The sequence below is a fragment of the Sminthopsis crassicaudata genome, chromosome 3, assembly GCF_048593235.1.
Source record: "Sminthopsis crassicaudata isolate SCR6 chromosome 3, ASM4859323v1, whole genome shotgun sequence".
Classification (NCBI taxonomy): Eukaryota; Metazoa; Chordata; class Mammalia; order Dasyuromorphia; family Dasyuridae; genus Sminthopsis; species Sminthopsis crassicaudata.
In genome coordinates, this window is record NC_133619.1 from 398893872 (window position 1) to 398907583 (window position 13712).

Sequence of the window (13712 nt, forward strand, 5' to 3'; positions counted from 1 at the left end):
TCCTGGCTCAGCCCTTTATGCACTAGGGTGCCACTAGCTGCCCAAATAGTAGAGTACTGTCATACTTTGTTTTAGGAAATGTGTAAAATAAATCTAACTTGATTGTGTTCAAGTTCTATTTCTACCACTTATTTCCAGTGTGATCTCAGGAAAGTCATTTGCCATCTCTGAACCTCAGTTTACTCATTTGTAAAATGAAGGAGTTGAACTAAATAATCTGATCTCTAGGATCCTGGGATTTGGGCAATTATTCAGTGGATAAAAGGCAAAAATTACTACATCATTAAAAACATTTGGATTGGCATTATAGGTTACACAATAAAACAAATTAATGGATGTCAGAAGTGGAGCATGGAGTTATATGGGAGAAGTAAACTGTGGTTTAGAGAAAGGGTTTAGAAAACAGCTAGTCTTCATTTTATAGGTAATTAAACAGGTACATCCAGAGAACAGAAACTATCACACCACTAGTGATGTGTGGAGCTGGGGTTCAATGCTGGGTTTTGCCTGACACCAAACATAAGTTGCTTTCCACCACACTGTGCTAGTAAATTTCTCCCAAGACATTCCTTGTTTTATGTAGTTTCATACATAGCATTTGTAATCACCTCTTTTACTTGTTTGGTGTACAACTTTAACATAGATGTACAAAATTAAGAAACCCAAATATTCGAGGGTGTTCACTTTTAGCATTTACTCCATTGCCATTTAGAAAGTTTTGTTGTCTTCCTAAGAAACAGAATCAGCCTGTCCCATTCATATGCAGAACTAATCAATCAATGAATAAGCATTTACTAAGCCTTACTTTGTGGTAAGTACTGGGGATAATTAAAAACCAAAAATAGTCCCAGTTCTTAAAGAGGTCACATTCTAATCTTGGGAGACAACATACAAATAAATAGATATGTACCAGATACAGAGTGGATGGAATCAGGATGGGAGGGAGGGAGGGGTGAAAACCAATAAAACCATCCTGCAGAAGCTGGCATTTGAGCTGACTCAAAAAAAGCCCAGAATTCTAAGAGGCAGAAATAATAATCGCATCAAAACCTTGTGAGATAGTGTTCTGAAGGAAATGCTATTACTATCCATTTTTTTTTTATTATAGTTTTGTTTTGTTTTTTGTTTTTTTTTCCCCCCTGAGGCTGGGGTTAAGTGACTTGCCCAGGGTCACACAGCTAGGAAGTGTTAAGTGTCTGAGTCCAGATTTGAACTCGGGTCCTCCTGAATTCAAGGCTGGTGCTCTATCCACTGCACCACTTAGCTGCCCCCTACTATCCATTTTTTACAGATGAACAAACTGAGGCTGAGAAGTTTAAGTGACTTGTCCCTGATCTCATAGCTATTATGTGTCTGAAATAAATAGAATTCAAACTTAAGTCCTTCTCACACCAAATCACAGCCCTAAATATAGCTGTATCCAGCCAGGTGAAATGAAAAAACATTCCAGGCAAGGAATTTGCCTGTAGAAAGACATGGAGATGGGAGATGGGATGTTGGATGTAAGAAACATCAAATAAGCCAGTACAACATAACTGCAGAGATAACTGCAGAAGTGAGTAATGTGTAAGAATATTAGAAAGATAGAAAGAAACCAGGTTGTGAAGAGTTTAAAAGCCAAACAAAACAGTTTAGATTTGATTCTGCAGGGAGTAGGGAGCCACAGCAGTTTTTGAGAGGATTGTGTGTGGCACTGGTAAATCCTTCGCTTTAGGAAAATAATTTCACACAGTGGGGAGGTACAGATTGGAGTGGGGAGTACAGATTGGAGTGGGGAGAGATTTGAGGCAGGGACTACTTAAAGACTTATTAACAATAGTCCAGGTAAGGTTGTTCCTGATGAGGGCCTGAACTAGAGTAGAAGCTATAAATGGAGAGAAAGATATGGAAATTAATGAGGAGATTTGGCAACTGATTAGATATATAGATAGAGAGTGTGGAATCAAGGATGGCACAAAGGATGTGACTTCCATAGCCATAGGGATGTTCTAGAGAAGGGTGGGTTTAAGGTCAAGATAATGAGGACACTTTGAGATAGGTTGAGTTTAAGTTGCCTAGAGGATATCGAGGTTGAAATGTCCACTATTCACTTGGTGGTGTGTGACTGGAGTTCAGGAGAGAGATTAGCTTTACTCCGGTGTTTCTGCCACTTTTTTCCCCTTGTAAGTGCTATCAGAAATCTTTGCATACTTTACATCCCCACCATTCAAATAGGATGTTTCTTCATTCTAAAGATGAGAGATTTCATCACTTTCCCTGGATACAGATGGTTTTATCTGAACCAGAATAATTATGAGATACTTTTTAAAAAGTCATTTAAGAGATGTATACAATTTTTCATTTTATGTGTATGTGTGTGGTTTTTTTTTCCCTTTTGGTCTGTCTTTCACAACATGACTAAAGCAAAAATGTGTTTTGCCTGATTGCACATGTATAACCTATATCAAATTGCTTACCATCTCAGGGAGGATGCAGGGAGAAAATTTGGAACTCAAAAAAATTTTAAATAAATGTTAAAAACTAGTCTTTGCATGTTTTGGGGGAACAAAATAAAACATTATTTAAAATTTAAGAAAAATGTTAAATAAAGTCTAGGACATGATAAGTTAGATCAGCCTCTTTTCAAACTCACTGCTCATATTGATCCCCAAAGAAATTTTGATTTGGGATTTCCATCTAATTTACTTCTCTTAATGATAATGGCTCATATCTACATGACTCATAAACCATCTCAATGGTTTAAAAAAACATTTTAAGGTTTTACAAAGCATTTTCCTCATGACTCTGAAAGGTAGATAGTATTATACCTATTGTATTGATGAAGAAATTGAGACTCAGAAATTTGTTGACTTGTTTCGGATCTTAAGATTAGTAAGTGACAATATCAAATTTAAAGCTCATATCTCCTAGATATGATTGCATGCTGTCATGCCCACATGATATTTAGCTTAGTAGCAGTGGCATAGCATACAGAATGCTGGGCTGGAGTCAGGGAGACTTCCCTTAATGATTTCAAATCTGACCTCAGATAACTTTTTTACCTATGTGATCCTGGAAAGGTCATTTCTCCTTTTGTTCTCAGTTTCCAGATATGTAAAATGAGCTGGAGAAGGAAATGGCAAACCATTCTAACATATTTGCCAAGAAAGCCCCAAACATGATCACAGAGAGTCAGATACAGCTGAAAAGACTGAATGACTATAAGTTGAGTTTCCTAAAAGTCAAGACTTTAATCTACTCTGGAAAAATAAAACTATGGCAATAATTAGGCTACTCAGTGCTGCTGCTGTTGTTTTTAATGGAACCAATTATTTTGTAGCAAGATGCTTCTGTTAACTACAGGCCTGAAAGCTAAAAGTGAAGTATGAATAAATCTAATATGAATAAAACCCTAGATGCCTAGTGAACGAACCACTTTTCAAATCTGAATTATACATTATCAGAAATGCCCACACTCACATTTGCTACCTTTAAACATGATTCTTTCATTACAATAATCATTCATTAAGCACCTACTATGTGGCTAGTATGTAGACACTTTGCCATGTGTCTCCAATTAGTTAATAGCAAAAAAAAAAAAGCCAGTACACTTTTTGGATGTGAAAACTTCAGTCAATGGCTGCCCTAGCTTTGCCTTGCTTGTAAACTATTGTTCTCTCTTACCAGAGCTGATGAATCACAGAAAAGGTAAGAAATCAAACCTAGAAAAGTTTGGTAAAGAACCATACTGATTTCTTTAACTACTTTACATATGCCTGTGGAAAACAGCATAATCTTTACATGGCAACTGTTCAGAGAAACAGAAAAAAAGACTCAAAAATAAACTTCTTTTAAATTTGGGGGGCAGCAACTAAGTTTTGTGTTTTCCTCCCATGCTCATTGATGCTAATTCTGTAACTCTATCTAGTTGCCTTTTTTTTTGGGTACAAAGGTCTAGGGGCTGGGGAAGGAGGGGGTCTTTTGTGTTTTCCAGTGCAAAGTGATTCTGATCAAAAAAGGCCAAGGTTTCAGCTCCAAGTACCTGACATTTCCATCTGAATCTACTTAAAAAAAAAAAAAAAAAAAAAAAAAGGTTTAGTTTTTCAGGAAAAGAACCCCTTTACGCAATCCTGAAACTGATCTTTAGATTTACTTTTCCTTAATCAATAGAAAAAAAAAACGTGATTGCAATTCAACACTTATCTGCCTCTAGCACAAGACAAACTGAATTTTTAGTTTCGTGAGCAAGTCAGAGATTCAGACATCATTTCAGTAATCAGAAATAATTGGCATCAAGTAGGGGAGAGCTGACATGAATTCCTGTTTTACCTAATTTTTTCCTGGTTTACCAAGATTTGGTTTAATATTTCTGACTCAATTCCTCCAGCTTCTTCAGAACAGGTTAGTGCCACTTTTTCCGTCTTGTTAACAATTTTACTCAGAAATGTGAATATGAACATGAATCGTGACTGGTATTCTCTAAGTCTATGCCTCATCTCCCTTTGTTTTGGGCTTGTGTGTGCTGTCTGCTCAAATCCTGGTACCAGTACCAGACAAAGTGACTGTCTAAGATATGCTTGCATTAGGAATGTGTATGCTTGGTAGTTTTGGAAAATAAACCACAGAAACTTTTCTCATAGATTCTTATAGACTGCACCCATTTTTCTCGTATATTGGACCCAATGCTTGCCTATGAAAATTAGGCTTGACCAGCACTATGAACTGCATGCTATAATGCATCAAATCATACTTTTCTTGGAAGGTTGTTTTGAACAGATTCCACTACATATGCATGTACTTCAATTCTTAAAAATATGTATACATACAACTAAGGATGGGCATCTGTGCTAGCACCACAATGTAATGCAAACTCCCATAAGCTCATTTCACTATAACATAAAGAAAATTTCTTGGCATTAAATGAATGGGAGCAAAAGCAAAAACAAATTAGTTTGCTTTTCATTGATCATCTCTGGATTCATTTAGTAGTATTACATATATTACAATAAAATGTAATTTAGACCAGACTCCACTTTTTCTTATACATTATAAAACAAGGTCCTGATGTTCCCTGCACATGTCTCCCCCATGCATATACACACACACACACATATTATCACAATATAACATTGATTTTTCAATAGAAGAGAAATAGACACACATGTGTACTGCCTTTGTACCTGTACAAAAATTCTAAATGAGGTTTTGCTACAGAGGAATTGAATGATAAACATTAGTCTTTCAAATCAAAGAAACCTATCTCATTTTGATTGTCTTTTAGTCTATCACAATGGAAAACCATTCATTCTAAAAACTGCCTCACAGGGGATTAGTAGAAAGTTTTTATTCTTGGGATTAAAGAAGGATGTGGAGCTCCCTCATCAGATGCTATTTATTAATAATGTATTTGCATTGAAGATTCTTTTTCTGCCTTTCTTGGAGTGTTCGTTGATTCCATAATCTACTTGACAATTTACACTTAGGACTAGAATGATCTTATTACACTTTCAAATTAGCTTCTTGTCATTGAGAGAAGGGGGAGTTCTAATTCATTAGTAAAGTGTTGAACTTACAGGGACCTGCCACCTTTCCTGAAATTTTAACCTGATTCATAATGGTAGCTGTGGTTATGTGAAGCTTTTACATGGTGGTTTTGATGTGCCTAGGGATTTGCCACTAAAGCGCATCTGGTACTCTATTTACTGGGGCCCGATGGGTATTTTTTCTTTTTCTTTTTAAAATTCCAGGATGAATTATTCATCATTACTTAGAATTTGGGTCTCTTTCATCTTCACACTTGTACGGCACCAAGGTGAGTACTCTGACTTTCTTAGCACTCTTGATTTACATTTGCTTAGACTCATAATAATGAAGCTCTTGAAGGAACCATATTTTCATGTTCTTGCAGATATAAGAGGATATATTGACATTCATTCTAAAAATATATATCACGATATAAATTCTTCTTAGTATATCTAGCACCTAGTATTGTGCCTGATACTTAATAGGTGTTTAATAAATCCTAGTGGGTTGGTTGGTTGATAAGTGAATTAATTATAACTTATTAACTTTTCCACTTTAAAAAAAACTCCAACATAATATACATTACTAGCTCAGGTTTCTCTATGGCATATCATAAAGTACACATTTAAAATAGTTCAAAGGGAAATAGGTCCCCCTTCACTGGAGGTCTTTGAACTATGACTAGATGACTATTAATTGAAATTGTTATAGAGCAGAATATGCTTTAGATAGATTTTGGACTAGATGATTGTTTTGGTATTTTGATCTCTGAGACTCAATAGTTTATTTTTCTAATTACAAAGTAACTGTGTGTTGTTACAAAGTAGCATATAATACTATAGATATTCAACTTCTTTCATTGGATTTCTGGCATTAAAATTTTGAAGGTTTTCCTTCAAAGTACTTTGCAAATTTCATAAATTCCTAGGTTATAGACCACAGATAGGAAATTCCAAGTGGAAGAGAAGAGTTTTGCATTTTAATGATCCCCATCTTTTCTCTTCTGAAACTGTCCATTAGATGAAAAGTCATATCTATTTCTCCCTTTTGCTATGTGCTCTATGACATTTCTTTAAATTTTTAGTTGAAATAAAAAAAATCTACAGAAATTAACAAATCGATCGTATGTCTTTTTTTCTGATCCTTTATCTATAAAACATCATTATAGTAGATCTGAGTGTTTAAGAAGTCAGGACACATATGTAATCCCATCATTTTTCCTGTTTTAAAAAAATTCAAACAGTATCGATGTTGTGACCAAAAAAAAAGTGAAATGATATTCAAATGCAGCCTTTCTCCCTGCCTTTCTGTGGCTTTTTCTTTGGGAAGGGAAGCCCCTAGGAAATGTAATTTTTGCAGTGAAATATTCAGTCTTAATTTCAGAGACCTGATAGTAGCCCAGAGAATTCTCATGCTGGTTCTTCCATTAACTTCAGTGTCACTGATTCGCAGTGCTGCAAATTCCATTTTTTTTCATAACCTGAAGAAAAGACAGAGTTAATTTCACATCTCTGAAGTGGCAATGATTGTGTTTTAAGCCTGACCCATTTTGGAGCACTATTAATTCAACAAGTGCCTAGATCATTGCTAACTTTTCCAGATGTTCTTGTTAATATTGCTATTAGATTTGACATTGACTGATTGTCCACATCACATGGAATATTTCTCTTGTCCTCATGCCAGAAAGCCTCATTTTGAATGGTTAGAACCAAAAGATCTTTCCATGTGTGAAGGAAGGATGTCAGCAGGCTTTAGAGACAGATATAAATATTGGGAATGGAGATGTAGAAAATCTCCATGGCCACAGACTGTTATTTTTTTTTTTTTAAGCAGAGATTAGGAACACGATGGGGGATAACCCCCACCCCCACCCTCATATGATGCCTGAGCACTTTGTACTGTCTGAGGCACTGATCTTCTACCTGACTATCAAAGTACTCATTTTCCATGTTAACTGAGCATGGGAACTTACTGGGGACTTAGTTCCCAAGGAATTTACCTGAAAGGATAAATTTGCAAAATGGTTCTAAAGATTTGTTTTGAAGAGCTCCTTTATCATTGGAAGAATTTTCCCTTCTATAAAACAGAGGCAACAGTGCTGGTTGTGTTTACCTCACAGAGTTGTTATGAGGAAAGTGTTTTGTAAGTTGTAAAACACTATATAAATGTCATTTGTTACTTGTTACACTTTTGGTGGGTGTACTGGGCACTATGGATAGATTGAACCCCAGGAGATTTAGGGAATTATTTTGTCTAATCATTTAGCCTCTTAAACACGCTTAAAAAAACAAACAACAAAAACAAAACAAAACAAAACAAAACAAAAAACCCTTAGAGGAACTCAATCATTTCCCAAATGGTAGAAGTTGGAAAAATCTTCCTATATTAAAGTACTCCTATATTTTAATATTATATTGAGTCCCCCAAAGTTTACAATTCTAATTAACTTCCCAGAAATGCCTAGGGTGAGAAAAAAGGTAGGTCTTGCTTTCTCACCCTGTCTAACTACTATTGGCCCATTGAAAGAGATTAGCCAACTGTCTAGTCAGTTCCAAATTGGAGAAAACTGAGTTTCCAAGATGCAGACCATTTAGTCTCTGGCCTTTCTACTAGGCCTATTATGTGAGCTGTTGTTCTTCTCAACTTTCCAGAGTTTCTCAAAGTTTCCAGAGTTTCTCAAAGTTTCCAGAGGAGCCAAGATAGTTCTGGCCAAATGTGACCGAACCTATCGGCTCCATCAGTGTGGAGCCAGGGACCTTTCTCAAAAAGAAGGAAACAGTTTAAGAACAGGTTGTCAGCCTCAACAGCATAGCCAGGAAATGTCTCAAGATTAGTGGCTAAAAGCTTAAAATAGATTTAGGCCCTAAAATGAATAAGATAACTTTTTTTGTTGTTGTTACAATTTAAAAGAAATAAGGAGGAAGGCTAAAGCAGGCAGAAGCTTAGGGAGGTGACTTCAAAGGAACATATTGTTCAGGCTTGGTGCTTTTAATCCATCAGTATTCCCTCAGGGGAATTGTTCTCATTTCCCAAGGTAAATAAGGCCACACCTGGCTAGGATTTAGATGGGAGGCTTCCAAGAGAGATGCCAGATTGTCATAAAAGGTGCCATTACGTTTCAGTAGAGGTGACTTTTTTGTAATGACTCTCACCTCTTGGCCAGAGGGATGAACAGAGGCTGGGTGCCACAGCCTGTTTTCCAGTGAGCACTAAAGTAAGTGACCAACATCCTTTGACCTCTGCAGGATTCCGTGTCTGCTTGTTGAAAAAGATGGGCTGAGAGCCCTCTTTTAGGATTAATTCTCAATCAGGGTCATTCACATTCCAGGTACTTTTTATAAACTCTCCGTTTCTTTACTATTTCTGCTTAGATTCCAGCTGACATTTCTTTCTTGCTTTAATCTGCTCCCTGATTTTTTTATGAAGGAGGTGGAAGTCTTCTCTCAAAAATATGTACATAATTTTACATATTCTTAGTTTAAAAGTGTCTCCCAGACCTAGAGGTCATGGGATCCAGTCCCCAGCCCCCAGACTGCTAGCTCCTAAATCATCCTAAACCAACAATTCCATTCAATTCCCACAAGCATTTGTGCCAGGCACTGTCCTATGTGCTGGGGAAAACATCTATCCAAAAAGACACATTCTTTACTGAAGGAAAACAATATATATACAAATAAATATGTACAAAATATATTTGGAGTAAATCCAAAGTAATATTGAAGCCAGAGAAAAGAGAAATGACTTTCTTATCTTCAATATTTCTAAAAAGATATAATTTCATAATGATCTAACAGTTAACATCTGTATTCTCAAATCATACTGACCATCTAAGAAACATTTATCTTTCCCCTTAGAAGCTGACATCTCAAGGTGAAAAGATCTCTTTCACTTTCCATTTCTCAATATTAAGAGAGAGAGCTGGGTTACTTTTACTAGGATGGTTTGGAAAATCGGTCTGTTTTCTGTTGAGTAAACAAGATTTCCTGAAAGAAGCTGACTTTGGCATATGGGAGGGGTGTTATCTGCCAGAGCCATTATCTAACTACTTCCTTTTTTTGACAGTACAACCCAGAGAGCTCATGTACCCATTTTGGCAGAATGACACCAAGACCCCCAAAGTAGATGATGGAAGCTCATCAGAGATTAAGTTGGCCATTCCAGTTTTCTTCTTTGGAGTTCCTTATCGGACTGTCTATGTAAGTGGAGAAACAGCTTAGTTTTATATTGTTCCTCTTCTCCATCACACTGACATTAAGGAGAGTAGTTTAAACATACTTTTCTGGAGCATCTTCTGATGGTCCAGAGGACCAGAGGATTTATTAACAGACAGATGACAAGTTCTGAAATTTCATGAGCTGATAGGTTTTATGATTAAGAAAGTCAAAGGTATATTTAATGGCTAATGCTCATAGTGGAGGAGTATACAGGGCAATAAATTGCTTTTGTGGGTGATTAAACACAGAAGGGAAGAAGCATCCCCAATGCAGTGAACATTATTTCTGCTACATGACAAAGAGGGAAGAGATACAGTGAACCACAACAGGAGTAATATCACTTTTCCTCTTCTTCTGGGTGTGAGAAAACTCTGGGCAGCTGTTGTTCTTGGACAATTGTGAGATTTGTAACTACTGAATAGACAGGGCTGCTCTGGTATGCTTACAAAGAAGCCTAGGGAGCATAATCTCTAAACCTAGATGTTTGCACAGGCAAGTGATGCCATTTATTGTCAAGAGATCACTGGACACCCTTTTTTTCCCAGGCTATTTGTTTAGTATGAAAACTTTTGTATTAATAGTGTTGTTTTTTGCAGCCAGAATGGTGTGGTATGTGGTGAGGTGAGTCCAGGTCAAAGCAATCCTTTTTCTGTACGTTCCCAGATGAATGGCTTTAGCCTTTGTGGCTCTGGGATAGAGGATATGCAAAATCATATTGTACCTCTTTACCTTTCCCTGCCTATCACCTCTCAAGGAAAATGGAGTCATTTAAAGGAGAGAAACAACTTAGAATTAAAATATGGCCTCAGACTTTTACCTACAAATGTAACCCTGAATAAATCACTTAATTTTTGTTTCCATTTCCTCAGTGGTACAATGAGGATAATAACAGCTCCATCCAGTGTTTTGGGGAAAGGATTTAGCATATTGCCTGGTACTTGGTGGTCACTTAATAAAGGCTTGCTTCCTCCCTTCTTAAAAATTATCAAGGATTCCAAAAAGTTTTTGTTTACATTAGTTATTGCTATTAATATTTACCATGTTAGAAATTAAAACTAGCAAAGTTTTAAAATATTTCATTCATTTAAAAATGACAACAATACACCTAATACAAGTTAAAATGAATCAATTTTAATTAAAAAATGATATTTTCCAAAACAAAAATATTAGAGAAGAGTGACAATGTCTTAAATATTTTTGTAAATCTTTTTAATGTCTGGCTTAATAGAAAACAGCTAGATTTTCATATCTACTTCTGTATCTGTTGCTCTTTGTTGTTTCTGTTGATGTCTATGAAGAAAATCCAGCCTCACAAAGATATGAAAAAGAGAAGGATATTTTATTAGGCAAATAAAATCTTAGAACTATTATGAAAATAGTTTTGACCTCTTTACCCTTGAAAGGGTCTTGGACACCCATAGGGGTTAAAGGACTACAATATGAAAATGACTGGATTAGATGATTTCTAGATTCTAAATCTTGCATCCTGTGGTTTCTAATCTCATCTTCATTATCTGCATTTACCTAGATAAGGTCCATCACAGCTTCAAATTTATGAGTCTTATTTTAAGTAGTTAGTGACTTTTGCCTAAAGAAGATAGGTACTTTATTTCCCCCTCAAATGAGTTTAGCACATACTTAGCTTGGCTCTTTAGTAATTGCCATTAGAATCTTTCTGGGTTGTTCATGCCAATATGATAATGAATAAGAATCATTCAGTAAATCAATATGTTTATTAAGTGCCTACTATGTGCCAAGCACTGTGTTAAACACCGAGGATACAAAGACAAAGAATTAACAGCAATCCCTATCTACAAGGAAATCCAATAATATTGATTGATTGATTGATAGTAAGGGAGTGAGAAGGCTAATAATGATATGCTCTCCTGTGAGGGATCTCTCCAAGTTCCTAGAACAGGAAATTTCTCTAAGTAAAATTATACAAGCCACATGGTAACCATAAGGCTTTCCCCCTATAAACATTTATATTAGCAAATGCACGAGAAGATTGAGTTATTTATGGCTGCTATGTAAACTGAATTTACTTATTGTCTTAAACGTTTGTAGCAAGATTTGGTAATGTAATAAATTGCCTATTTGCAAATCATGAAGAAATCAATGGAGATAGTCATTTACATAAACTGTTCATGGCTCAATGTTTATGTTGTGACTGTAGAAAGGAGGCATCAGACCAAAAGCACAATTCTAGCATCAGGTACCTGTGGATTTCAACTTTGCCCTCAGTATGAATGCAGAACTCATTTTTGACATCAATAGGAGATGCCTAAATGGCTCATTTACAATGGCTCATTCTGGGGGGTGAGGATTTAAGGAAAGCTGACATCTCTGATTTATTTTTGACTGACAGTCCTCTGGTGGAAGAATGAGAATCCAGTCTCACTTTTCCTCTCTCATTTCCCCCTTCACTTTGCTTCCCTGCTTTTGTCTCTGTCTCTCTTATGCACATACACAAGCTCAGTGATGTATGACGGGTTTAAACAAAGATGGGAAAGGGAACATAAAAATGAAACTGATTATTAATGAGAAATGAAATTGACTATAAATTGAAAGTGAAATGGAGCCATTGGAATTGCCTGAAAGTAAACACACTGCCTGATGTGAATGGTGGGAATTGGTGTTTTAGGGTGCCAAGTCTGTGATTTGAAAGCTACCTTTCATTCAATGACTAAGAAGATGTCTATCATAATGAGTGACTGCAATTGTCGGTTTTAGTTCCCTCATAGGAAATTCTTCTTCTATTTTGTAGGTCAATAATAATGGGGTTGTTTCCTTCAATGTGCTGGTGAGCCAGTTTACTCCAGAATCCTTTCCTCTAACAGATGGTCGGGCCTTCATTGCCCCATTTTGGGCAGATGTTCACAATGGAATTCGAGGAGAGATCTATTACAGAGAGACCATGGACCCTGTGATCTTGAGAAGAGCCACCAAAGATATCAGAAAATACTTCAAAGATATGGCCACCTTCTCTGCCATTTGGGTGTTCATTGTGACATGGGAGGAGGTTACATTTTATGGAGGGAGCAGCACCACACCTGTAATAATCCAAATTCTCTTTTTTGTTTTTTATTCATGTTCTAATAGCCAATTCATGTCCATTTAACAACAATCAAAAGGAGTTTTATTGCTGGAACACAGAAATTCAGTAAGGGCCTTAGATTACTTGTGTAATAAGCATTATGTTGCTACTCATCCATTTTATGGAGCAGAGAGGGAAATATCATGCTTAGTCAGTCCATCTTACTGATATGTAAGATATGTAAGATGTGTTATCCCGAACCTAAAATATTATGGAAGTCTAAATTAAGGCTTTCAGTTGTCTTCTTCTCTTAGAAGTGCCCATTTTGCAAAATTATAAACTAAGGCCCAGAGAACTAGCCTGGATCATATATCGATTAGTAACCAACCCAGGAACTTCAGAGTCTCTTTCTTTCATAGCTAAATTATAAGTGCTTTTTTCTAATGCTAAAACTAATCTATTTAATTTCCATCTTTCACAAGACCTAATAAGAGGCACAGAAGAGACTGCTAGGTATGGAACACAAATAACCTAACTCATTTTCTGTCCTGCCTTTTTACTTTTTATTGTGACCCAGACAGAAATTACTCCTATTTGATGTTAATTTGAGTGGGCAGGTAGAGTGTTTCAAGAATAAGGGCTGAACATCTGCTCCAAAATCCCAAATGAGCAGTTAGATAAAAGTTTAAATAAAATAGATTATCTCCAGCATTATCCCAGAGATAATCAACTTTACCCATAAAGAAATGATGAAGCATAGTTTGTCAGGAGGATCTGATGCTTATTTGGTTGTCTTGGATATGGGTATTTTTGAAGGACTGGAAGAACCTTTAACTTTGCAATAAATCATCTAGTGAGCAAAGGCACTCAAGAACCTGGCCCTTGCTTTCCTAGGAATATTTCCAATTCCATCTGTGTTCCAATTCCCTTAGTATTGCATTCAGTTGTTTGGGGGTGAG

At 36.2% G+C, this 13712-nt stretch overlaps 1 protein-coding gene and 1 long non-coding RNA gene across 2 annotated transcripts in view; one reads left to right on the plus strand and one right to left on the minus strand.

Annotated features, from left to right (window-relative positions):
* Window positions 1-13712, plus strand: part of LOC141562619 (tubulin-specific chaperone cofactor E-like protein) — a 162644-nt gene that overhangs the window by 78408 nt on the left and 70524 nt on the right. The window contains exons 9-11 of the mRNA XM_074302627.1: window positions 5727-5791; window positions 9565-9698; window positions 12484-12771. Of these exons, the coding sequence (XP_074158728.1) occupies window positions 5727-5791; window positions 9565-9698; window positions 12484-12771 (487 nt within the window). The remainder of the gene's footprint in view (window positions 1-5726; window positions 5792-9564; window positions 9699-12483; window positions 12772-13712) is intronic.
* Window positions 1-13712, minus strand: part of LOC141562621 (uncharacterized) — a 118269-nt gene that overhangs the window by 18791 nt on the left and 85766 nt on the right. The window lies entirely within an intron of this gene.